At 36.5% G+C, this 27,401-nt stretch overlaps 1 protein-coding gene across 1 annotated transcript in view; it reads left to right on the top strand.

The window, feature by feature from the left end:
- The window catches only part of Cdh9 (cadherin 9), a 121,157-nt gene that overhangs the window by 26,166 nt on the left and 67,590 nt on the right, over positions 1 to 27,401 (top strand). The window contains exon 2 of the mRNA XM_021183074.3: positions 23,086 to 23,350. Within this exon, the coding sequence (XP_021038733.1) occupies positions 23,126 to 23,350 (225 nt within the window). The 5' untranslated portion in view covers positions 23,086 to 23,125. The remainder of the gene's footprint in view (positions 1 to 23,085; positions 23,351 to 27,401) is intronic.

The raw sequence follows: 27,401 nt of genomic DNA, 5'->3' as shown, positions 1-27,401 counted from the left end.
AAAAATTCCTCTACTTTTTTAGACTCTATTTTGGAAAAGAGCCACATAGAGTTTCAAATTTTCTTTCTTTCTTTAAGCAATTTTCTCAACGTATGAGAGAATTGGGTGTTAAATCATTCATTTTAATATTAAAATCACTCTATTTTACAAATTAGAGAAAATAAGAAACTGAGGCAGAGAAATTAGTGTCCATATGAAATGTATCCATTTAGCAAGTAACATAGCTAGTTAGAATCACAAGTGTTACATATTAGCTATACTTGTTTATTCTGTAACCCAACTCAAAACTATAATACTGCATCCTACCTGAAGCATTTCTCATCTTGTCTTGGTAAAGCTAAGGAAATACTAGAATGGATAATAAATAAGAACACTTAATTAACAGTCTATTACCTTCCTGTCCTGCATTTAGTTATGAGAGAAGAACTGTGTGGTTTAAAGCAATAACAATATTATTCAGTCATACAACTGGAGAATCAAATCTGACTTTCCTGGCTTTCAAAGTTTGCTCTTTCCACTGACAAATTCTAGACCTTGGGTACATCTAATTCCTTCTTATTTGTGTCACAGTAGACTCTCTGCCATGTTCTCCCTTTCTGCGTGTCAACTTTTAACAGAGTTGGTTAGAGTGGGTTCTGTGTTAATGGAACGCCACCCCACTTCGGTGGGATTATATGTTTTTAACTATTTTATTTTCAAGTAATGTCAGGAATTCTTGTCTCAAAGTTGGAATCAATCAAGGCCTTTAAAAAGATATAACCCAGTTCACCTATTCTTGAATCACTTTCCAATTCTGTTAAGCAAACACTTTTCTTTCCATCACTTAAAAAAATTGGGAGTCTCATATCAGCTGGTATATGCTTCCTGTTTAGTGGTCCAGTGTTTGAGAGATCTCGGGGGTCCAGATTAACTTAGACTGCTGTTCCTCCTTCAGGGTCACCCTCCTCCTTAGCCTCCTTCACCCTTTCTCTAATGAAACATAGGACTACCAGGTCTGGGTTCAATCAGAGATGATGCACCTAACCCCCAAGATGCTGGAGGCTGCAGAGAGTTTAGAGGTCAGGTGGGGTGGGGGTGGGGGTGGGGGGTGGTGACTTCCTCGTGGAAACAGGGGGTGGGGAGGAGGTTTGGGATGTGTAACAGTCGGAGGGTGGACTTGGAGAGGGGAGGTTCAATAAAAACTAAAGTGTTAATTAATTAATTAATTAATTAAAGAAAGATGTTGGGAGTCTGGTCACATAGCTCAGTGGTAAATCCTCACACAGAAGGCCTTGGCTTTGAACCTCAGCATGATATGAAGCAGAAAATGTCTGAAAACTTCACATACAGTATTCTGATACCTTTAGTCATATGAAGTTATTTGTCCTTTGCTGTGACTATAAGTGAATGTGTTTCTTCTGAGTGGAATTAGAATAAGCCAGGAAAACTCCATGTCCCTGATCTTCTCTTGGAAATCATGAAACCGAAGTGATGAAGCATCTTTCTTACCTAGAAATCATTGTAGCAAAGTTTGCCACAGCCTCTGGGCCATACATCCATCTCATAATAAGTACCTGGTTCAAACTTCCCTATACATTGAGTACCTACTATGAAAGTGCCCAAAGAGACTTCATTTTAAGCATTCTTCTATTATTAGTGTTCATATGGATTGAAAATAAAATAAAATTCTGCTTTAATAAACATGGTGGGTTTAATTTAAAGTTTATGTATGAGCACATTATTGATTCTCCTGGGAGAATCTCATTAATAGAGCTCTGTGTTAAGAAATAATAAGAACAAAACAGGGCTAGATGGGTAGCTCAGCAGGTGTGCACTCTACCAACGTTTGTGTTCCAAAGTTGCACATCTCTGTGGCTCAAATGAAGTCAGATGCAGATGTGAATGGGAGAATTACCAGAAACTCAAGAGGAACTAGTTTATTGTATGTAGCAGTAAACAGCAGGAGACTGTGTCCTAAGGAAATTGAAGGTGAGGAACAATTCCTGAGGTTGTTTTCTGACCTCCATACATGTACTATGGCTGGCACACAAAACACACACACACGAGAGAGGGAGAGAGAGGAGAGAGAGAGAGAGATACACGCACATACACAAATATGAACATATACATGGATTTCACAGAGACACATTAAAAATAAAAATGAATGAAAATATAAATGCATTTTATTAGCAAAAGTCATGGTTTTCCAGCTTTGAAAATATCCTTGCCAGAGCCCAAAGGACAAAGATCTAAGTTTTTCAGGTACATTATTTTACAAAACTGTTGCTTAGAAGGCAATTTGGCCATACATGGGACATGCAGGTTGAATTTTTAACGTTTTCCTATTTTTCAAAGCACATGATTCATTAACTTCGATATCACTTTATTGGTTGGCTGGCTAAAATGCACAAGATTGGACAAGAAGCATGAATGACAGTCTGATAATGCGGAGGAGAATGAGGGGTGTTCTTCTGACTCCCTTGCTAATGCATTGAGACGAGAACGCTTGTGTGTAGCTGTCTCAGTTCTCTTTTTTTTTATTAGATATTTTCTTCATTTATATTTCAAATGCTATCCTGAAAGTCCCCTATCGCCTTCCCCTGCCCTGCTCCCCAACCCACCCACTCCTGCTTCCTGGCCCTGGCATTCCCCTCTACTGGGGCATATGATCTTCACAAGACCAAGGGCCTCTCCTGTCTCAGTTCTCTTACCAGAAGGACAAATGATTTGTTTGCAGGCAGAACTTAGAGCATCATGTTCGTAAAGCAATAAGTACAAATATGATTCTGAAGGACTAGATTGAATATATTTGTGCAAAATAATTTAAAGTCCTACAGTGGAGACCAGCTAATTCTAATTGTATATTTATTATATAAGCAGATTAAAGAATGTTAAATCCCTTTATTTGCAAATTTTTTCTCATTCTAAAGTTGTGGATTGCCCAATACAATTCAATAAGCCTAGAGAGCCCATAATTATGAAGACAGAGTAAAACCTGACTACTAGAATTAAGAGAAAAACTGTAGAAGACTTAAGCATGTGTTAACAGGTCACACATTTTTGATGCCCCTTGACACATAGCATTTACAGGTGTCAAATGAAGAATCTATGAGGGTTTAAAGAGCGTTATCTTACAAAGGGAATAAAAAGTGTGGGGTTCAGAGGCTGAGAAGATCCTGGAACCAGCAACATTTGCAGCTAATGAGCTCTCAAAGGAAACATTTAAGCTCTAAAACCTAGTGAGCATTCCACCCTCTGCCTTCCAGACTGTCCAGTAATTCAATAAATAAGGATTATTTCAAAAAAACGTTGAAGAGAATCATACAAAAAAAAATGACAGGGAGGCCCCCGCGGTGAGCTGTGTGTAGGTAATTATTGACTCCTTTGTTAGGAACATGTGTAAAATCATACAAAATTTCAAAATTAATGTTGCCGTGAGAAAACTAGGCTGAGATTTATCACTGGTAAGTAAATTATAGCTAGGCACATAGGAAGTGGCTCACATGATAAAGTGCTTGAGGTTCAAGCATATGGGCTTGAGATTGAATCCCTAGAACCCATGTAAAAGCCAGGCAAGGTAGCATGCAACTATTATCCCGGTATTGGGAAAGTAGAGACAGGTGGGTCCCTGGAATTTGCTGCACAAAATGCCTAGATAATTGGTTAGTTCCAGATTTAGTGAGAGGCCCTAGCTCATAAAGGAATAAATATATAAAGGGTGAATAGCGATCAAGAAAAATATCCAATGTAGGTATCTGGTCTCCAGGTGTACAAGACATTTAATCAAACACATAAACACGTATATACACATATACGAAGGTATAAGTGTGTATATGTATCTTAATGAGAATAATAAGCTATCATATACTGTCACACATAGGTGACTAGGCAGTAATCAGATTGTGCATTTTTTACATTTTGTAAAAACTTACTTTTTTATTTCTTCTTTTATTTTTTTGAGAGTATAATATGTATACAAGATTTTCCTACTTCCTCCCCTTATATTAGACTCTTTCATATTTAAATCTAGCTCTCTTTCAAATTCATACCTTCTTTATACACACACATTTTCTATAAACATAAATATATGTATATATAAAAGCATGAATAAAACCTGCTCAATATATACATATATCAGTGCATGTATGTTTTCATGCTGTTTATCCACTAAGAAATACACTTAATTTGGGGAAAGGATTATATCTGGGTAGACATTTGTCACTGATCAAGCCATCTCCCTCCTTGATTTATTTAGTTACTTATACTCCTTCCTGTGAGGTTGAATTCTCATGGACTCTTCTCCACTCAGTTTGGCATGTTTATTGATGTTAAATAGAAAAAAAATACTCAGAGAAAGTTCTTGTCTCTGTATCATTTTTAAAAATTTTTGTTTAGGTAGTTTGGAGAGGAATATATGTACCATGTTTTCACTCGCCCTGAGTCTCTGCTATTTATTGCATGTGGGAAGGGATATACAAAAGATAGAGAAGTGAACTGATTTGTGCAATTAACAGCTAGTAGTACTGAACTGCTGATTCTCAGTCGAGGCTGCAGTAATCTGAATGGAGAAAGATTGCAAAGATTTCAGTCTCTTCCTCCTCATCAAAATTGGAACAAATATTTTGGAGTGTGTGCGCTACCTTTGTATTAAGCCAGTGAGCTGTAGATCAGGCTCCAGAGATGGGATAAACATGATCCAGCACAGCCTGTGCTATGTGTATCACCATTTGTTATCCTCCACACGTATAAATGTGATGAATTTATGCACAATGAATTTATTTATTTTCATTACTGTGTGTTTATTGCATGTCAGGATTGGTTTAATTAAAATACTTATATACAAAATGTATATCCTTAATTTTCTCATTGATTATTTTTAAATTATCAAACCTGTTTTAATGTCACATACAAAATGTGTGCATGCATATGGAACTTAGCATCAACAAATGAGAAAACGTAACTTTATTATTTTACTTTGGAAATAAAATTATTAAGTATGTATAACAGGTCTTCTTCAGCTGTCCAATGGCTGGCATTTACCCAAGTGTCTTAGTCAAGCTTTCTATTTCTGGAAAAAACATCATGACAAATAAGCAAGTTGAAGAGGAAAGGGTTTATTCAGCTTACATTTCCACATTGCTGTTGATCACCAAAGGATGTCAGGACTGAAACTCAAGCAGATCAGGAAGCAGAAGCTGATGCAGAGGCCATAGAGGGATGTTCTTTACTGGCTTGCATCCCCTGGCTTGCTCAGCTTGCTTTCTTATAGAACCCAAGACTATCAGCCCAGAGATGGTACCACCCACAAGGGGCCCTCACAGCCTTGATCACTAATTGAGAAAATGTCTTACAGCTGGATCTCATGGAGGTACTTCCCCAAATGAAGCTCCTTTCTCTGTGATAACTCCAGCCTGTGTCAAGTTGACACACACAATCAGCCAGTACAATCATGTTAATCTTTAATATGGGAGCTGCCAGTAGTGTTCTAGCAAACAGAGGCATGTGGCCTACTTCATTATTTGGGTAGACTATTCTGTAGGTGTTAAGTCCACTGGATCCAGAATGTCATTTAACTCTGAAGTTTCTTTGTCAACATGTATTTAATCTGTAGCCAAGTGAGAGTGATATATTGCAATTGTCCATTGTCATTGGCTTCAAGTCATTTTGCATCTTCATATCAAGTTTTGACTTTGGGAAATTGTCTTTTTTTTTTCTTTTTTTATGATGTTGAACATATACATGTTTAGAATTTAGCTGCCATGTTTTCATCTTGTTTCCTTAAATAATAGGAAATGACCTTCTTTATGACTATTGACTATTTGGGTTTGAACACGACGTTATCAGTAACTCATAGATAAACCTGCTCCATTTCTAGTTGTATTTGTGTACCTGTATGACAAGCCTTTTCATCCAGCTTTCCCAATTAAGGTAGTGATTGTCTTTAAAAGAGAGAGACATTTGCTGAAGGTAAAATATGAGGGTCCTCTTTTAGAATCCAATCTGCTATTCTGTTTGATTAGAGAACAAATACTGTAACATTCAGTGTTGTTATTGAATGGTACATCGTGATCCATAATTTTGTGGGCTATATAAGAGTTTATACTTTCTTTACCTCGAATGGATATTCCACTTATCTTTCACATCCCTGCCCCTGACCCCCATAATATCATTCTTGTTATGCATTTTTCTCCAGGATGTAGTCTTCTTTTAGCAATCTTTTTGGTACTGGCTTAGTTGCCCTTATTTTTATTTTTTTTAATTTGCTATTCATGTTGTAAAATTTACTTTCTCCTATGTAAGGCATATTTTGCTGAATTTAATAACTTTGAGTTAGCACTTGCTTTCCTTAAGAGCTTGAAATACATAGTTACCTCCCACTTGGTTTGACAGTTTATGTTGAGAAATATAGTATTATGCAAATGTGTCTCCCTTTACATTTCACCTGATCCTTCTTTCTTTAGATTTCAATATTCTCTATGTGTGTGCTTACACGCATGGGTGCTTACACAAGTGCCTGTTTACTAAGTGTCTTCCCTATAATCAGGTATGCAAAGATTCTTTGCTACTCTTTTCTACTTGGCATTTCTGCATGCTTCCTGAATTAAAATGACCAATTTCTGTCCCTAGATTTTTGGAAATTGTATACATTGATTTCATTGGTAAATAATGTTGGATTACCTTTGACCATTTTCTGGTGTCCCCAGAATGCCATACGGACTGAAATAAAGTCATAGCCAATTAACATAATTATTCAACTCTGCCATTTTTGTGGGAATAAAGGAACAATAACAGTAATTGATGTATGAAGATACTTTTAATAGTCTAAGGTACTGTTAATAGGTGATAAGTGGAGAAATACAGATAAAATTAGATTAGTAAGACAGCCAATTAACATTAAAACAATGAAGATGTGGAAGCAGGAAATGGATAGAAGAAAGAAACAATAAGATGAGGACAGATACAGTAGCTTCATATACAGGTAGAATGTAGAGGAAAATGAGAAAAAAAATACCTTTAGACAACTTAACCCTAACCCAACCCACCCTGGGACTCTTGTTAGATAGAGTCTTTCTAAAATGGTCTAACCAAAGAAACAAGAAACTGTGAGCAGGGCAGTATAAACTAGTCTAAAAACTTACATGTGTAACAGTTCTGACCTTTATATGACCATCTTTGTGTGTGCAGGAGCCGACACTTTTTTCAGTGTCTCTCCTGAGAAGAGCTGCACAGTCTCAATATTCCAACACTTGCCATCGTACAGTGCAGGCTCTGTTTTAAGCTGTGCTTCCTTTCATCCTTTCCATATATGTATGGGTATTGTTTAATAAATAGGAGCAGGATGTTTGTGATATTTAGCTTTCCGGGTTTTTTTTGATGTTTGTCTCGCAGCATGGGGACATTGTGTATGCCTCGATATGTAACTAGAGGTAGGTTTCAGCCTAGCTACACTGGAATTGGATGCCAATGAGCTTTCTATTGGTGAGTCTTGGACCCCAGCACTTTTGTCTTTTATTGATTTATGATTTGTTTCCAATACATCCCTACCACAGTTGCCCATCTCTCCAATCTTACCAGTCTCTCCTTCTCTCTCTGTCCCTTCTCATTGTACCTTCCCACTCACCCAGAGGCACTCCTCCATTTCCCTTCAGAGAAGAACAGCTTCCCCTCCCTGCCAGGATATCACTGAACGTGAAAAAAAAAAAAAAAAGCAATACGACTAAGCATAAACCTGCATATCAGGGCTGGCCAAGGTAACCCAGTAGAAGGAAAAGGGTCTCTAAAGCAGACAAAAGAGTCAGAGATGCATCCACTGACTTAGGAATTCAACAAAAACTCTATGCTAACAACCATAACGTACATGCATAGGACCTAGGTCAGACCCATGCAGGCTCTGCTTTGCTGTGTCAGTCTTTGTGAGCTCCTGGGAAATCTACTTAGTTGATGTTTGTGGGGTATGTCCTTCTGGTGCCCTTGACCCCTCTAGATACTACAATTCTTCTTTTCCCCTTTTCTACAGGGTTCTCCAAGTTCCAAGGGGAGGGGCCAAATGGAGATCTCCAATTTGTACTTCTTGACTTGGCTCTGTCTCTGGTCCTCTCTCTGTCTCTGACTATCTCTGTCTCTAATTCTCTTTCTCTTTCTCTTTCTCTCTCTCTCTCTCTCTCTCTCTCTCTCTCTCTCTCTCTCTCTCTCTCTCTCTCTCTCTCTCTCTCTCTCTCCCCTCTCAGCAACCTGTCAAAACCAGAGTCAAACTAACCTGTCAAGCCCGGAGTATTCCAACAACTCTGAAGCACATGAGGCAGTACTTAAAATGAACTTTATGAAGACTGAGGCCCTAAAATAGCGTATGAATAAATCCCTCAAATAAATCGAGGACAGGACAAACAAATAATTGGAGGAAACTAACAAGGCTCTCTACTTTTAAGAAACTATGAGGGTTTCTCTTTATCCTGAAGCTTCCTTGAGTCTCATTGTTTGCTACAGCTCAGCCCGGCTCCCATCACAAAGGATGTGTCTCAATTTGATTACTTTGGTTCAACTTTGACTTATATTGTTATTATTCTTTAGACACTTGTTTGTGTTGTAAAGGCAGATAGAAAGTGTGTGGCTCTGGATGGGAGAGGAGATCAGAAGGAACTGTGAGGAGCAGAAGGAGAAACCATAATGATAATATATTATATTTAAAAAATATATTTGCAGCTAAAAGAGCAAATATATTTTAACATAAAAATATAAGTATTAAGTGCTGCTGAATCAGATCTTATCTTCACTAGCAAGGTCTTCTGCAAGCCAAGATTTAGAGAGAGATGCTTTGGACTTTCTGCCTGTTCTCAGACAGGCCTGTGCATGGAAAAAAGACCATCATGTTAGTATAAGTCCTGGAAAATGGCTGTCCTCTAAGTTTGAGGCTATTATGGTGCACATATTTAATGAGTGTCAGACAAGGCAACAGTGCCCAGAAATACATACATATATAAATACATAACAAACATAAAATTAAAAAAAAATAAGTGAAATGGCCTCTTGCTGCCACAGTCATCAAGACAAGAGCAGAGAGGATTTTACCCTCCTATGTATGGTATCTATCATAAATCTACTAACTGACATTGCTGGATGTGCCCAAGAAATCACTGGAGTTTATTGTTGCTGTTTGCCCTGTTTTTTGTTTGCTGTCTATCTCCCCCCCACAAAAAAAACCCACATTTGTGGTTGTGTCAGGCTGTCCCCCACTCCCCTACCTCTCTCCCTCTATCTCACTTAACTTATCTGAGGCTTTTTCTTAAGCAAGAGCTGCAAACCTCCGCAGTCTCTCTCAGCTCCCAGTAGGATAACATCATCCCCTAATTGGGACTGAGCTCATGTGGCTAAACCCAAAGAACCTTCCGTTTCTTTCTCTATCGTTTTCTTTCTTGCTTAGCCACCCAGAGTAGTGTTTTTCCATCACCACACCCGTCCTAGGATGGCTCTTCTTCAACTATTCCTGCTCTATTCCCTGAAGATTCTAACACTTGGCATGTGGGTGTCAGCCGCCATCTTCTAACTTGTGAGTGTTCAGTGAGAAGTAGTTGCTGGAGAGTGACTCATGTGGTGTAGTCATTAACTTGGAGCTGACAGACTCTGATGCTCATTTCTGACACTGAAAATTGACATGAAGCCACAGGCTGAAAAAAAAAATACATTTATAGCTTTTCTCTGCTGATTAAAACTTTGACATACAAATGTAAGTTCCTCTTTCATTTGCTCAGAAGATGAAATATCATTTAGCAAATGACTTCTAATGCTAATGTTTTCTTCAGAGACAGGGCACAGTTTGTTTCAGGATGACTGCAGATTATTTGGTTAAAATGTAAATTCCCTTAGACATCTAGAAAAGATGCCCACAAAGCAGGTATTTCACTTTCATTTGGCAAATGAGTACCCAGCTACCCATCTTCCATGGTTTACTATAAAAGGGTTTTCCAAAGATTAGCATAGGTTACTCACCTTCTCCTCTTGTTTTATTCTATCTTTTCTTTCTATTTTGTACTCTAGACATGCTGATATCAGTCTCCAATAAATTCTTTCTCCCATCTACCCCTCTTACTTTGGATCTCATCTCCAACACCAGGCCTGCTTGCTACCAGAGCCTCTGGTTGCTACAGTAATCAGGCACGATGGGTCTGGAGTAACCATTCCAGTCACCTTGTCTAATTCCTTTCCATGATACTGATGCCAATTATTTCCAGTTTTCCACTCATCTTAGTGGAATGCTCTGAGAAAGCAGACACAATGTTCCAGTGAAATATGTGAAAAGGTTTTTAATTAAAAGTATTTATATTTCAAAGAAGTATATAGATGTTGTACTACAGGGTCAATAAACATGCTTTAGCTAAGCCTATTTTTCAAAGTGTTTAATGGTTCTTGCTGCATATGTAGCATAGGGTGGCCTTGGTGGGCATCAATGGGAGGAGAAGCCCTTTGTCCTATGAAGCCTCAATGCCCCAGTGTAGAGGAATGTCAGGGGAGTCAGGAGTGGGTGGGAGGGGAGTGGAGCACCCTCATAGAAGCATGAGGATGAAGAATGGGATACGGGGTTTCTGTAGGGAAAACCAGGAAAGAGGACAACATTTGAAATGTAAATAAATAAAATATCTAATAAAAACAATCTCTAAAATTATAGTAGCCACTTGGTAAAATACAAAGTTTTAGGGATGTTCATGTACATTGATACATTGTACTACATAGGCTTTATTCTTGTCTCTAAATTATTCAAATAATTAATATGGTTATGGTTTAAGTCAGGGACTATATTCATCCCGTTACCTCCTTAACAAATTGACTATTGTCCTTGATATTGACTTTTTAAAAACTAGATTGTGTGACTATTTTACCTGGAATAATTTGTCATAAATCAAACTCTATAAACTCTACAAACTCTAATTGAATGTTAATTCCTTTGTTTCCTCAACCTCCACTCTACTGGTATTATATAATTATTGAATTATGATTTTAATTATTCCTGTGTTTAATAAGTAATTATTAAACGAATTGATAGGACAAATCCTCCATCTGATTTTGTTTATTATTGAGATGATTAGTGTTAATTCTCAAGGACTTAGTACAGAATCACCTAGGAGACAATTTTGAGGTAAGCTAGGAGAAGGGTATGACTTGTGATATTATTTAGTTTGTAATAGACTCTGGGTACCACTATTTGGTTAAGAGAGGTAAGAAGTTCCTGGCACAGTTTGTGAATCTATCTATTGGACCAGGACACTGAACTGTTTGAAAGGAAAAAAAAGTAAACTGAGCATGTTCATTCATTACATTCTGCTTTCCAATTATGGACACAATGTGGTCAGCTGCTTCAAGTTTCTGATAGTTTAATTTTCTAGCGAAGGTAGACTAAACTATGACCCATGATCTAAAACAAGACCTTCATTCCCAAGATGCTTTTGCCAGTGAACTTAATTACATCAACAGAAAAAGCAACTAAGAAAATCGTGAAAGTGAGAACTTATTATGAGTTCAAAAACTCCAGATTCCTTTAACAATTTGCCTTCACTGTATTATCCCTGTTCACTTACTTTTGGTTACATCTGCTTCACTTCAAAGTCCTCTCCCAACCCCCAATAGACTCACTTTCCCCAGTCTTCAACCACAGACTACTGTTTGCTTGGTCTTCTTGGGAATGCTGCTATCATTTGAAGTTTTGTGACTTCTCCCACCATTTTGCTAAAATGTCACCATAATTGAGAAGTTCTTTTCCATATAATAATACTGAAAATAATGTGCAACCGTTGTCTGCACATAATTTTATATTGTAACATTTAACTCAGTTTACTTTCCTAGGTTAGGATAACTTTTAGTATAGATTCCATTTTACTAAAATTGAGAATTTATGTCATAGTTTTCTAAAACATTTGACCTATTCTCCATATTACTAGTTGTTGCAATAAAACATTGCATTCCATACACTTAATGAAATAATGTACACAACTACTATCAAGAACCTTGTGTATTAGTGCTTACATGGTTAATATCTAGTATAACTTATTCCTTTAGGATTTTATCCAGGCTACCACATTTTAGTCATGTCTCATAAAGTTCTTCTCAGCCAGGAAAGTTTCTTGCACATTCCTTATTAATAAAGACCTTGGAAGTTTTGAGAAGGTCTGCTCTGATAGTGATAGTGGATGCTCCTTCATCACAGTTTGTGTGATGTTACTTGCAAGCAAGACTGTGCTGGGTATGAGCTGGTGTGAGGAACATTACAAAGGGAAAAATGCATTTCTTTACACTGTTTGAAGGGTACATGCTTTAACATCACGGATATTGATCTCAGGGCCTCATTGTGGTGTTGTTTGTGATTTTCCAGAATAGGATTATGGCTCTCAAACAATTTTCATTTCACTTCTTGTAGAAGGGAAGTACTCTCTCTCATTTTTTAAAAAGCTTGAAGACAGGTTCTTCCTCATAATGGCAAAATATAAACATAAATTATTTGGCAGATACACTTTTGAAGACATTTCTTTACACAATTATTAATTGAATCAATCACTCGTGTTTATAATCGTAAAATCTATAAGTATAAAATATAGTGTTATTTGTTATATTATAGAACACTATTTATTCTTTTTGTTGTAAAAGATGTTTTACTTAGGCAATTAGTAATCATTAAACTTATATACAGAATCACAGTAGTTTTTGCATGGTGTGTGTGTGTGTGTGTGTGTGTGTGTGTGTGTGTGTATTAAATACTGTTTTATCATATGGGAATACAGGGAATTAAAACTCAACCTGCGTATTTGTCTTATTTGGTCCTGGAACTGGTCATTTTTCTCTGACAATACCATTTTATTTTATTGAATTATATTTATTTGAATGCAATCTGTGTTACACGTTGGTTCATTAGTAACTGTTGAAATTCCTTTAGGATGTCTCTTTGACAAATCAAAGACTATGCATATTTATGAAGAGAAATATGCAGATATACACATTCCTACATTTTAAAATGGATAATTACATGATTCCTATTGCAGGGAATAATTTAAAACTTGTTTTGGAACCTCATGTGTTAACTTTGGATTTATCATTTCCGTTTTTTTTTTCTATGAGTTTCATCAAGATTAAAAAAATACTGGGGACAGAAGGGAACCAGATCTGGTATTTGGTGAGAGAAAAGGACTGAAGCCCTGAGGGACAGCAGAAAGAATGGAAACAGGCAACCTCAGGAAACAGGAGGTTGGGAGAATCCTACAGAATGCACCAGAAACCTGGGAGGTGAGAGATTCTCAGGAATCAAAGGGAGGGACTGTGTGACACCTGACTCACTAGCAAGAAAGACACCACAGCAGGATCCTTCTGCAAAACCTTTATTGGGAGAGCATGGACTGCATAGGCAAAAGACCCTGAGCCCCAGTACTGGGGCTGCTTATATAGGCCTAGGAGTGACGTGTCCACACCTGATTGTTTGTGCCCTCAGCACCTCATTCACGAGCCTCGGGTCAGGCAGTGACTCAGCAAAAAAACTCTATGGCACATGCACACATTGGTTGTTTACCCATATTCATGGGCGTGGGCTTATTGAAACCAGCACCATTTTGTAATGGCGTTTGCGGCTTCCCACATCTCTTGTAATGGTGTTTGCGGCTTCCCACAAGGGACCTTAGATGAAATGCCTAAAAGTAGGGAGAGGGAACTTATAGAGCCCACCTCCAGCAGGAAGACAAGGCGTCAAGAATGAAGAATAGGGCATCAAGTTGCCACCCCATAGTCACATCTCTGACCCATAATTGTTCCTGTCTGAAAGAATTGCAGGGATGGAAATGGAGAGGAACCTAAGGAAAAGATGGTCCAGCAATAGGATCAAAGTGTGATCCAGCTCAAGGGGAAGTTTCAAGGCCTGACACTATTATTGAGGCTATTGAGTGCTCACAAAAGGGACCTATCATGACTGCCCTCTGAAATACCCAACAAGCAGCTGAAAGAGACATGAAGATATTTGCACCCAACCAAAGGACAGAAGCAGCTGTTTTTTAATTAGGGAAGGCAGAAAGAAGCTGAGGAGAAGAGTGATTCTGTAGGAGAACCAACCAGCAGTCTCAATTAATCTGGACCCCTGAGATCTCTCAAATGCTGGACCACCAAACAGACAGCATCTACCAGCTGATAGGAGGCCTCCAACACACATACAGTAGAAGACTGCAGGGTCTGTGTTCACACAGAGATGATGTACCTAACCCATAAGAGACTGGAGGCCCCAGGGAGTTTAGAGGTCAGATGGGGTGAAGAGTTTGACATCCTTGTGGAGAAGGGTTGGGGTGGAAAGGATGTGTGGGATGTGGAGCAGTTGGAGGGTGGATGGGGGGGGGTTGGAAAATGGAATATGGAGTGTAAAAAATAAATTAATTTAAAAAGAAAATACAAGCCTAAAAATCTTTAACCAATTTACTTTGCTGTTTAATTCTAGGATATAAAATCATCATGATGAATATTGTCAGCACAACCCCTATAGGGATGTCTTTATTCAGTACAGTACTGAGTGTGTGTAATTATTTTCCAATTACAATCAGAAGCAACACTCACTTTCAAAAATGCATGAGTTTCTTTTCCCTTTCTGCCCTCATAACTGTGATTCTTTCATCACTTGGGGCAGAGATCAGTTCTTTCTTTAGATTGAGTCCTCTATATGTTATACTTCTAGACCTCAGCTCTGAAAGATTTTTTCCTTTTAATTTGAATGTAATAAGCTTCACTCCTGAAACACCTTATGTAAAATGTAATAGGTTTTGAAAAGTGAAAACTTTATGCTTTCCCAATGTATTATGTTACTGAATAGTGTCAGTAAGTAGAACTTGTGTGGTGATTCACCCACGTGTCTCTTTTCCCCTTCTCAGGAACCACTAGAGTGTTTTGAAATTTGGAGGTTCATGAATTTACCTAGTTAAGAACGCCATAGAATTTGACTAATTATACACATAGATTTCTTATAATAGAGCCAAGTCCTTAAAACACTCACTTTATATTTATTCAAATGTTTTAGAGTCTTAAAACCCAATTTCATTTTTATCGTTAGGTTATAATCCACTCCATGTGTATTTGGAAAATTATAAATCTGTTCATTTTCTGAATGACATTTGGGATCTGGACAGATTTCTCCATATTTAAAGATGTTCCCTATTCTTCAAAGCTCCAAATTCATTTTCTAAAATCCATGTCAGTTCATTCACAACTGCCTATAACTCTAAGTCCATACAATCTAATGTCTTCTTTAGTCCACCGTGAACTTCTGCATGCATATGGTGAATACAGCCACACTCGGGCATGCATGCACCACCATACACATGGAATAAAATCAATAACCATTCAAAATTATTAATGTGAATAAACATCAAGAAAAGAGATTATTTTATTGGAGAAAATATTTTCAACCACTGTGTCCCTAACTAGAAACAGAATTGCTATGCTATAGATGATATTTTTACCTCCTTTAGACACTGCAAATGACATCTCTGTAGTGGGTAGGTTAACAGAAGTGAAGGAGAATTCCTGCAGTTGTGCACCATCCAAGCACTGGAAATTTTAGATTTTTATAAGTTTTATACTGAGCAGTTTATTTTTATGTGAAACTAATTAACTACTAACCCTTGTAGAATGTTTTATATCTGTATTTGTCATTTTTTTTTGTATTTTGAAAAGCAAATTTCACTATAATTATTGAATTTTGTTGATTTGGGTTCTTTATATAAGTATTTTGATCAGATACTTTTTTACCAATAGTTTTCTGCAGTGTCATGGAATTATTTTAGAGGAGTTTTGCATTTCAAAAGATTACTTCTTACAATCATTCCTGTGAATATCGCCTGTTGTAATTTCCCTTATAAACACTGTCCAAATCAAAATCATTGAGATAGTCTCCTCATCAATTTTGAAAAATAATGAGAGTTTGAACTTTATAGTTCTAATTTAGTACATTTTGGTCAGGAAATCAGGAATATTTTGCTTCATCTCTGCAGAAATCTGAAATGTCATTGTAAAAAATATAAATTACATGTCTATAACACAAAGTTTCTTTTTAAAAATATTTCTATTCTTATTTTCCCCTTTTTGGTTGAAATTATATTTCTTTTATATACAATACACCCCAACCATCGTTCCCCTCCCTTCACTCCTCCCAGCCCTCTCTACCTCCTCTCTCCCTGAGATCCACTCCTCCTCTGTTTCCTAATCAGAAAAGAGCAAGCCTCTATGATTTGACAGCACCAAACCAGAAAAAAAAAAAAAAAAAAAACAAGATACAATAAGACAATGCAAAAACCCTCAGACTGAAACTGGACAAGGCAACCCAATAGGAGGTAAAGAGTATCAAGTACAGGCAAAAGAGTGAGAGACATACCCTATCCTATTGTTAGGAGTCCAGCAAAAACACCTAGATACATATTTGACCTGATACAGGACCCATGAAGGGCCCATTATCATCACTTTAGTCTCTGTTAGCCCATGTGAGACTTGCTTATGATTCAGTAGGCAATGTTCTGGTGTCCTCATCCTGTGGCTTCTATAGTTCTTCCTCTCCCTCTTCAGAGGGATTCTCTGATCTTCAATGGGAACAACCTTATGGAAAATTCAATTGTGACTCTGCACATTGTCTGACTCTTGGTCTCTGTAAGCACTCTCATCTGCTACTGGAGGAAATATAATTATGACTGGACAGGGCACTGTTCTATGAATATATCAAAAGGTCATTAGAAATCACTTCTTTAATTATGTTTTGTTTGATTTGGTTTGCTTTTTCTAGGCATGTTTGGTTCCACCATAGGTGTCTGGATTATGTCTTCTCATGTTCTTAGCTATCCAAGCACTGTAGGCATGTCTCCTCATGGCTTCGGCACCAAGTTAAAGCAAAGATTTGTTGGCTTGGCGTTGGTGGGACATGGATTTAATCCAGACACTCAGGAGGCAGAAGCAGGCAGAACTCTGAGTTGGAGGCTAGCCTGAATTATGGAGTTAGTTCCAAGACAGCAAGGGTAAAAAAAAGACTGATCCTATCTTGAAAATCCCAAAACACAAACCAAAGGAAAACATTTATTTTTAAAAACTAATATTTTAGTGTTTATAAAATTTCTTAGCTGATTTGAAATTATATAATGGTAAAATAGAAAATTCAACACATATACCATGTTATAAGTACATTAATATTTTGTGAGAAACTTGCAAGAAAAAGTCTTATATTATCTCATTGAAGAGACTAGATGAGTTGTCCAGGTGTTACGAATGCATATTAATCTTGTAGAAGACCAGAGTTCATTTCCTAGCATGCATATTGGGTGGATTAAAACTGCTTTAGAAATCCAGTGCTCTGGGTTCTCACACCCTCTTCTGCATTGCAGGGGAAACTGCATTGCAATGTATGCATACTCACAGGCAATACACTTATCCACATGATTAATAATAAAATAAGCTTTAAATATTTGTTTAGATTAGAGTTATATAAGTTATATAAATAAGTATAAGTATATAGGGTCAGAAATAAATTTAATTTTAGTCAGGTATTTAACTGGTAAATATTCAACTTAATTTCAATAAAGCATAATTTTTCTTGATTCTGAAAGAGATTGGAATTTAAATACAATTAAACAGATAAGGAAATAATGATAAAACAATGTTTAGTTTTTAAACTAGTAAGATTCAGGTGAATTGCCTGATTACAAAATCAAAGTTCACCCAAATTTAAAATGCTGTACTTCATAATGCATTTGACGCTAGTTATTTATCAACAAAATCGTGATCAAAATGCAGAGCAGTTAAAGCTGATAGAGATAATTAGGCATAGAAAATTTTGTAATCAGTTTGTTGCTACTGAATAAATAAAGGATGTGAGGAATTTTTAATAAACCCCACGGGACAAGAGATTGCTAACTTTAAAATCAAATGTAGCAGAAAACCTTTTAAACTGTGCTCTTTTATCTCAGAGCCAAAGCATGTGCAGGTGTTAAATTGGCCACAGGAGGTTTACCGTAATGTTTCCTAAATGTGAAACAAATACTCAAAAAAAAAGGTTGACTGAAGTAAAGGTATTAAATCAGTGAGTGGCAAAGTTCATAAGAAGCATTCTATAATTTATAGCAGTCATCTCTGCTGTTAACATTTAATCTTACTTGATGCAAACTTCTGTGAATGTCAGTGAGAACATAACAAATTTTCCTACTGATGTTACAAAAACAAAAATAATCTCTGACTCCACTCAAAAGCAATAAACCTTCTACCATCAATTTTTCCATCTGTCTCTTGTTTTGTTTATGTGTGAGAGTGATAAGCATTCAATAGGTGACCTGTGTTTTTAAGACAACAGCACTAATCCATCAGCCATATACTTTTACACAAAGAAGTAAGTGCCCATTAAGTTCTGGGGAGGACATAATGATGCACAAATTTCTCAAATCATTCATACAAATTGTGTTATATCTTAGAGAAGGAATCCATCATGCAGAATAATGAATGAATGAAATAGTAAAGACTATGTTCTGCATTAAAATGTCGTAAATGTAGAGTGCAATAGAAAAAGAAGGATAACAGGTGAAATATTGTATGTCTCAAGTGGTTACTTTGAAATTTTTAAAGAATATGATAGAGAAATACAAATAAAATGCCAATGAATGAACCCAAATAATATGCATGCAGATCACAGCCTGAATATAGATTAAATTATCAGCTGGGCAAATTTTAAGTCAACATTTTAAATACATGTTTATGGGTAGATTTTACTTTGTCCTTGTTAATATTGGTTTTGAAAGTTTAACTTAACATTCAAAGAGCAAGTTAGCAGCAAACGGTTATTTCTGAAAGTTCTGGGAACTCATGTGTCTAAGATCAAGTTGTCCTCTTAGAGGGGCAAGGTGACAACTGCCTACCTTCCATATAGTCCCACGCAGCTAGTAGGTAAAGAGAACTCAATTCCTGCCATGTTCTTTTTTTTTTTTTAATTTTTTTTATTACATATTTTCCTCAATTACATTTCCAATGCTATCCCAAAAGTCCCCCATACCCTCCCCACAACTTCCCTACCCACCCATTCCCACTTTTTGGCCCTGGCGTTCCCCTGTACGGGGGCATACAAAGTTTGCGTGTCCAATGGGCCTCTCTTTCCAGTGATGGCCGACTAGGCCATCTTTTGATACATATGCAGCTAGAGTCAAGAGCTCCGGGGTACTGGTTAGTTCATAATGTTGTTGCACCTACAGGGTTGCAAGATCTCTTTATCTCCTTGGATACTTTCTCTAGCTCCTCCATTGGGGGCCCTGTGATCCATCCAATAGCTGACTGTGAGCATCCACTTATGTGTTTGCTAGGCCCTGGCATAGTCTCACAAGAGACAGCTATATCAGGGTCCTTTCAGCAAAATCTTGCTAGTATATGCAATGGTGTCATCGTTTGGAGGCTAATTATGGGATGGATCCCTGGATATGGCAGTCTCTAGATGGTCCATCCTTTTGTCTCAGCTCCAAACTTTGTCTCTGTAACTCCTTCCATGGCATGTTCTTATAGGGAGCACATTTTGCTATGAGTTCTTTGGCTTAATCATCTGCTAATTAACATTAGCTGGCATTAGGTTATTAACATAGGGATTTGAGCATGGTCCAAAAGTTCAAACCAGACTGTTGCATTTCAATCCTTAAATGAACTTCTTATCTGTAAAATAAAATATCTAAATCCCGAAGCATCCTTTTCACCTTCACAGTCTACAATCTAAAGTGCACAAGCTCATATATAGGAATTGAGAACATCCCCCCACACACACACACACACATACAGAGGTGTGCATGTGCCCACACACCCACAAGCATACACATACATAGTACTAGCTTCAGCAGGACTCTATAAGAATCTCAGTGCACCTCCATCCTCAGGTACTTTAGGAAACTTCATAAATGCTCAGAAATTTCATAGGGACATGTGCAAAGTTATAGGAGTATAGGAAGTCACTTCAGTAGCCAAATTTTTAAAAAGGCATAGAGGAGCATAAGTGTGTGTGTGTGTGTGTGTGATGTGATTAAGGATGACACATATTGTTACAAGATAGTTTTAGTAGTCGTTATTAATTTCAAGTTGTATTTATAGAAATTATTCATTGTCCTTTACTGAGGAGGTATAACACACTTTACTCATGTCTTCTCTCACTGAATCTCTTTTCTATGTTTTAACATATTCTCTAGTTAGCCAAATTCCTATCTAAATGTTATGTTGGAATACTTCAGCAGCTTTTGAGTGCAGTGAAAGAAAATGTTAATTTATTTTAAGTTACAAAGTTGCACATTATCTTCACTACCTAAATGCTGATACATTAAATACAACTAGATTTTTTTTCCCACTCAAATGTCTACATTCCACAAAAGATGAATATCTCCTTTAAAGCATATTTCAAAAATGAGCAGTATTTTAAATTCTCCTGAAAGGCTGATCATCAAAGTTAATGTCAAAATAAAATTTCACAGTGGGAGTAAATCAGAATAATGTGTGTGTGTGTGTGTGTATTTGTGTGTTTGTGTGTGTGTGAGTGTGTGTTTGTGTGTGTGTGTGTATGTATGTATGTATATAAATACACTCACATGTATATATTCCCAAATATAATTTATTTTGTCTGATAAATCCAATGTCATATATGGCCTAAGACCAAATTTTGAGCTTTCTAGAATCAATCATTAGACAAGAAATCACTTTATAGACTTAGCTACAGGAAATCTATGGTGGCATATCATTTCTCCTTTTTTATATAAAAAATGTTCATACAATATATTGTGACAATATTCGCCTTCTCTCAGAGTCTCACAAGGGTGTGCCTGGTACCAATGCAGCTGTGGGGATATTGTACCATGCTGATCATTGGTATTGATCACAGGGACATGGTTTGGTGGGATTGTTGCTTACTTCCCTCCATTGGAAGCTTATGTGGTGCTTTCTGGTGTGATAGAAGCTAGACACAAGGGAGAAGACTTTCACATCAGGTCCAGCTCATGGGCCTCTCTGCCCTGCATCTGTTTTTAGCAAGAAAAAATTATCTACCACCTCTAAGAGACAATGATGAGCAAGAGCAAAGCCCTGTATCTTTTGAGAGTCTCTTAAATAATGCTGATCAGTAACTCATAAATGGGTTATAAAGTCCAAATTTTGTTGCTGTTGCTGTTGTTTTGTTTTATGTGTTTGTTTTGTTTTATTTTGTTTTAATGAAAGGTTGATTTTGGCTGTTGGCTGAAGCATTGTCAACTCAGATGAGAAAATTTATTTAAATTATATAGGTACATTTATGCATACACTTTCATATACTATATGTTTTGCTTTGGGGGGTAGTTAATAGGACCATTTGTTATGAATTTTGAGACAGCTTTCTATTATTTTACTATCTTTACCCCTTATTTTATATTAATCTCCCTCCACCTCTCCAATTAGAGACCCCACTTTCAATTGTTTTTTTTTTTCCATCTTCCTCCAGAACACTTGTGACACGATATTTCCTTTTGTGTTTCTCCTCACACTCCTACTCAGCAACACTCCCTCTTTACTTTCATGGTTCTTCCAGTAACTCCTGGTTCTCTACTCATCTGAGGGAGTAGAGCTGCGAGTCTCAGCTGTATTTTACAAATTAACAAAATATAGAGTGCCATGGCATTTTAATTACTATCCTATCTTTAATGTGTAGGAGAATTTATGCTTTTTTTTTTCGTCTAAGAAAAATTTCTATATATTATTAAACCCTTCTAACAGTTTCTATGGGTCCCTTTTTCTAGATCACCAATACTGTTATTTTTTCTGTTTTTAATAACAGCCATTCCCACTGGGATGATTTAATATCCTATTATGTTTTTTGTTTGCATTTTCATGAGGACATCTGAATTTTTCAAAATTTTAAAACATATTTTATTTTGTTTTTCTTCCCCAAATGTTGATTTAACGTTCTTGTCCATGTTTGATCAAGTTAATTGTGTCAATTTGAATTCTTTTTTGTATTACTCATATATTTGGTAAGGGACCACTATGGAAGAGTTAGGGGAAGGAGAGAAGGAGCTGAAGGGGATAGCAACCCCATAGGAAGACCAACAGGGTCAACTAACCTGGTCCAATGGGAGTTTCCAGAGACTAAGCCATGAACAAATGAGCATACACAGGCTTATCCAAGGCACCCAGCATGCATGTAGCAGAGGACTGCCTCATCTGCCCTCAGTGGGAGAGGTCACACAGAATCCTGTAGTGAATTGATGCATCATGAAAGGAGTTTGGGGACCACCCTCTCTGAGGTTAAGGAGAAAGGGATGGGGTGAAGGACTGTGGGATGGGGATCTAGGTGAGGGGCAATGTTTGAAACGTAAATAAATAAATAAAATAATTTTCAAAGTTCGAGGCCACCCTGGTCTACAGAGTGAGTTCCGGGACAGCCGGAACAGGGCTATACAGAGAAACGCTGTCTTGAAAAACCAAAAAAAAAAAAAAAAAAAAAAGGATATCAAAAGCTATCACCTACATGTTATCTCAATATTCTGTTCCTTCATGCGAGTTACCTCTGAAGTCTTTTCACTATTTCATTTGACTTATTTAAAATACCATTAGTTTTAAAGAATCCCGTTTATCTGGTTTTGTTTTTGTTTCATAGTCTACACCGAAAACACACTTGCTAATTCTGTGTGTTGAAAGGATGCGGTAAAGGTATTCTCATTTTGTTTTCTTCTAGGTCTTGATCATAAATGTAAGACTTTTCACCTATTTTGAGTAGATTGGATATAACTTTTGTTATTACTGAACAACTAACTACTTGTTTCCTTGTTTTCATTTCTTTGGTTCATTTCGGAAAAAGAAAGTGGATGGAGAACACATTCTGAAAACTGCTGGATAAGGAGAATAAAACAAATTTCATTAAAGTATCTGGTTTCATTGACATGTGTATATAGCTAAATATACCTCACTATTAAGGCTTATAACTTCCAATTAATTAATTTCATACTTTTTATTAAAAGTTTAATTTGCAGAATTTTAGTGGTTTGAATTTTCATAGGTTTTTTTTTATGATTTTAATGTTGTCATCTTAAATTGCACTGTTGAGCGTGTATTCATTCTCTTCTACATTTTGCTCCACAGACTATACATTGAAATTTTCATCCTTCTGAAGGTGAAGATAATGAGGACTTATCGCTGTCTTCAACTGGTCATCTGGACTTGCATTTTCCATATGGTTGACAACAGCACATTACAAGGAAAGGATAACAGTCACTTCCTGAGAAGGATAGGGAATCTGAAAAATGATGAGGGTAAAATGCTCCATCGTGCCAAGCGTGGCTGGATGTGGAATCAGTTCTTTCTGTTAGAAGAGTATACAGGTACAGACACTCAGTATGTAGGAAAGGTAAGAATTTTTCTCGGGAAATCCAGAAGCTAAAAGACTATCTATTATCCCTTATAACAACTCTATGTCACTCATAGTTTTCTAAAATAGTTGATGAGTTTTATTGTTGGCAATGTGTTACTGTAAATTCTTCCATTGAGAAGTGTGAAATGTACCAGTCACGTACCTAATATGAACAAATTTTATAGATGTCAAAATGTTAAATCATCCAGGTAGGTTGGCCCACAGTTTCCTGTCCAGTACTCCGGAAGATGAAGCAGAAAGATCACAAATGAAGGTTTGCTTGGACTACTTTGCTAGACTCTGCCTAAAAGGAAATGAAAAAAATAACCCCAACAATAAAGACAGTAGTCAGGCTGGGCAGTGGTGGCACATGCCTTTGATCCCACCACTTGGAAGGCAGAGGCAGGCAGATTTCTGAGTTCAAGGCCAGCCTGGTCTACAAAGTGAGTTCTCGGACAGCAGGGATATAAAGAGAAACCCTGTCTCAAAAAAAACAAAAACAAACAAACAAAAAAAAAAAAGACAGCAGTCAGCCACACTAGGTCATGACTCACAGTTAATAAGCCAGATTTGATTGAATTACACACACACACACACACACACACACACACACACACACACACACACACATATGTAATGTGCATATATATTGTATTGTTTAATTTGAATATATGTATATAATACATATACATATGTTTGAATGAAATTATCCTTAAAGTTTAAATATCATGATAAGTACTTCTTGTGTCACAGGATTAAAAACAAAATATAGTTATTATATACAATGACATTTATGAAAATATATTAATATATCTTAGTAATGACTTTAGATTTCATAATAAAATGAAATGTGTGGGTAGAAAACACCTTCTTAATATTCTGCTTCTTAGATCAGTGAAGCAGTATTCTTGCATGACTGTAATATAGGGAGAGAAGGCAGCAAAAATAAAAAAAGAAGGAAGACACTACCTTTAGGGCAGTTTCCCTTATTGAGAGTGAGGTATATTGTACTCTTTAAATGACCTGCTAGATGCATGTACTTGAAAAAGTATACATGCAGACATATTTTTTCATATATATGTAATTGTACCTATGTATTATGTGTATATTTCCATATTTATGTGTTTAAAGAGACTACCCATTAGCATTTAGGAGGAGAAATAATTCAGAAAAATACAGCTCTCTTTTGGGGTGCTAGATTTTAATTTGAATCATTTTCTATCTCTGATTTCCTTCCCCTTTAACTATTTCTATAGCTTAAGTTCATGGCATCCTGTAATTTTAGTGATAAAATCTTTTTGACCTTGTTTATTTTTCCTAGCCAATCTCATCTGCACTCTTCATTCTCCTGATCTCTCTGATCATTTGTAACTTAAATACAATACTCAGGTGTGACATGAGCCTGAGGGTAATGTCACAAATTATTGTACACTCTGACAAACACCCACATGGCTTTCACTTTTCCTTATTCTTGGCATTCAAGTACTTTATTAAGGAACAGAGAATTGACTCATTAACAATAGGAGACAATTAGACTAGATAAAAAATGAAAATAAAAAATATAACTGATGCACAACAGTTAAATCCATACCACTCAAACCAAGAGGACATTTATTCTGAGAAATTGTCAAAATCTTGTTCTACTTCATTTTGTGTGGGCCAATATGCTTTTTCAGATAAAGTCTCTGTTAACTGAAGCCTATTATTTCCTTGTTTCTGAGAGCTCTGTTTCGTGACTGCTTGGGTCATACACACTTGCCCACTGCAGTTCACTCACTGATTCTCTTCTGGAGTCTTATTTCTTTTTAGGTTAGTCATATGTCATCCTTCCATATCCCTCATTTAACATCACTTTCACACTCTAGTTAATAGGTATCATCAGGACATGTCAAGTTCAACAAGCAAGCATTTGTGTCTAAGGGCTTGAAATTGCTTCAAGATTCTTTCTTTTGGGGTAGTATATAAAGGACATACAGTTGGGTCACAGGGTCTTTCAGAAATGGTTCACCCCTGTCATTTAACAGATGCAGGAAAGTGGTTACCGAAAGGGAGATAGGTATAATGCTATGACTAGTGCAGCAAGTTTCAACTATTTGTGGTTTAACTTAAAATTAAAAGGGTTCCTAAGTAATGCGTATTAATTAATTTCTTTTTGACCCATTTTGTCAAATTATTACAATGAACTATCTAAGACAAGGTACATCAATTTTCTTTTCTTTTAATTTGCCAATTTGTCTTCAAAAGCAGAGTCAAGACAAGACATAAAATGCTCTATAACAATCACATTTTTGTCGACGGAAGAGTAACATACAAAATGGTCTTTCAACAACTTTCAGTTTTCTACCGGAAACAATACATGAATTCAAGAAATATGGCAACAATGTAACTACTTATTTTTCTTTTGAAAAATATGTGGTGTATTTACTTTGATATAGTTCTTGTCTTATATGTATACTTATTGATCACAGGTTTTGATATTCAATGGGCCTTTGGCCAGTGTAAAAGTAACTTTTATTTGTTCTGGGATTCAGTTGTCATCCTGAAGCTTACTGCTGAATACACTCACACTTTTGAGGTCCTTCTGGTTCTCTGGTTCAACTCAGCTGCCCTGGCTCAAACCCCTCTACAAGCTAACTGATTCAATCTGTCTTTTCTCAGCTTCTGACTGAACTGCTCTGCTTGGCCTCAAACCAACTGTGGCAATCTGTTGGAACCATCTGGCACCCTATCATTCTCTGGCTAGTTTTGTCTTTACCTACAACCCATCTCTGTAAATCTGTCCCAGTAAAGCTGCCCCCATCTCTGTAATGCACTCTGTTGTCATTTCTCTTTTCTGTCTGTTCTCATAAGAGTTGGGCATATCCTATCTTTGACTGATTCTATTACATCCTTGTCACTTTGTCTGTCACTCAGTTAGAAGTCACTTTTAAACATGGTTGCTCCTTATACAAACTAACCTTACTTCCAGTTTTAGGGAATACACTTGTGTACTAAATGCTTGTCTGTTTTGCTGCCAGGTCATATTATAATCCAGGGCATGTCTGCTGTCCAGCTGGATCACAGAGACCTAGAAGGTCTTTGGATTTGATCCCTTGCCAGAACAGTCATGTTGCTGGGTTAAAAATCCTCAACAGCACAGGTTTTGGGGTTACTCATTTATCAAGTTCTTATTTATCATTACTTGAGTTGCTCTCTTGGCTGTTTAGATAAGTATCCATTGGCATATACACAGACAAATTATATCCTTAGCTTTAAGCATGGTTATACTCTTGAATTTCCATGAAGAATTGACATTTTAATCACATAATGGACAGAATTTATGACTAAGGTACAATTGTTTCCTCAATTTAATCCATTTCTATTCTTTTAGGATTCATCCAATTGATGACATTAAAAATGGTAAATTAGCTACTTTTTTTCTTTATAACAGAGCAAAATGGGAAAAGTGCCATATCTTATAACACAGAGAGGTTTTTTTTTGCAGTTTTTGCTTAGTTTTTCAAAAACTAGATATCATAAGAAATTTTAAGACAACTTAATTGCAGGTAATACAAAAATTATATAGTTTAATACATATAAACCTCAAAACAAAGCTGAGATTTCAGTTTAGACTTAGAGGTACTTTTACAGTAAACCAAATATGAACAGCAGCATTTAGTGTGCTATATACATACATATGGAAAACCATGTGCTTTCTATGATTTAACCCTATATTTAATAAATGTGATTAACAAATATTGATATTAATTCCATTCAAAGCAGTATACTTAGTATTTTCTTGCTGAAAGATAAGGAACATGGTACATTTGACCTGCTATTATATAAGTTCATTAGTGGATATAAAAACCTATAGACATCGTGGATGATAAGGAAGACACTGAACATTGTCTAAGGAAGTTGTATCTCCATCTTTGGATTACTAAACCAATGAGAGTATTGTGTTACTGCTATGACTGTAAGCAGGTATCATTTACAGTAGTATAGTTGACTCAAAGATCATTGCATAACAGAAAAGTCAACCTTAAAATGGGTGAAGACTGATGCCATA

This window comes from Mus caroli, unplaced genomic scaffold, assembly GCF_978045245.1.
Source record: "Mus caroli unplaced genomic scaffold, Mus_caroli_1 scaffold_16, whole genome shotgun sequence".
NCBI lineage: Eukaryota > Metazoa > Chordata > Mammalia > Rodentia > Muridae > Mus > Mus caroli.
The sequence above is the reverse complement of the archived record's forward strand: the minus strand, read 5'-3'. Positions and strand labels throughout refer to the sequence as shown.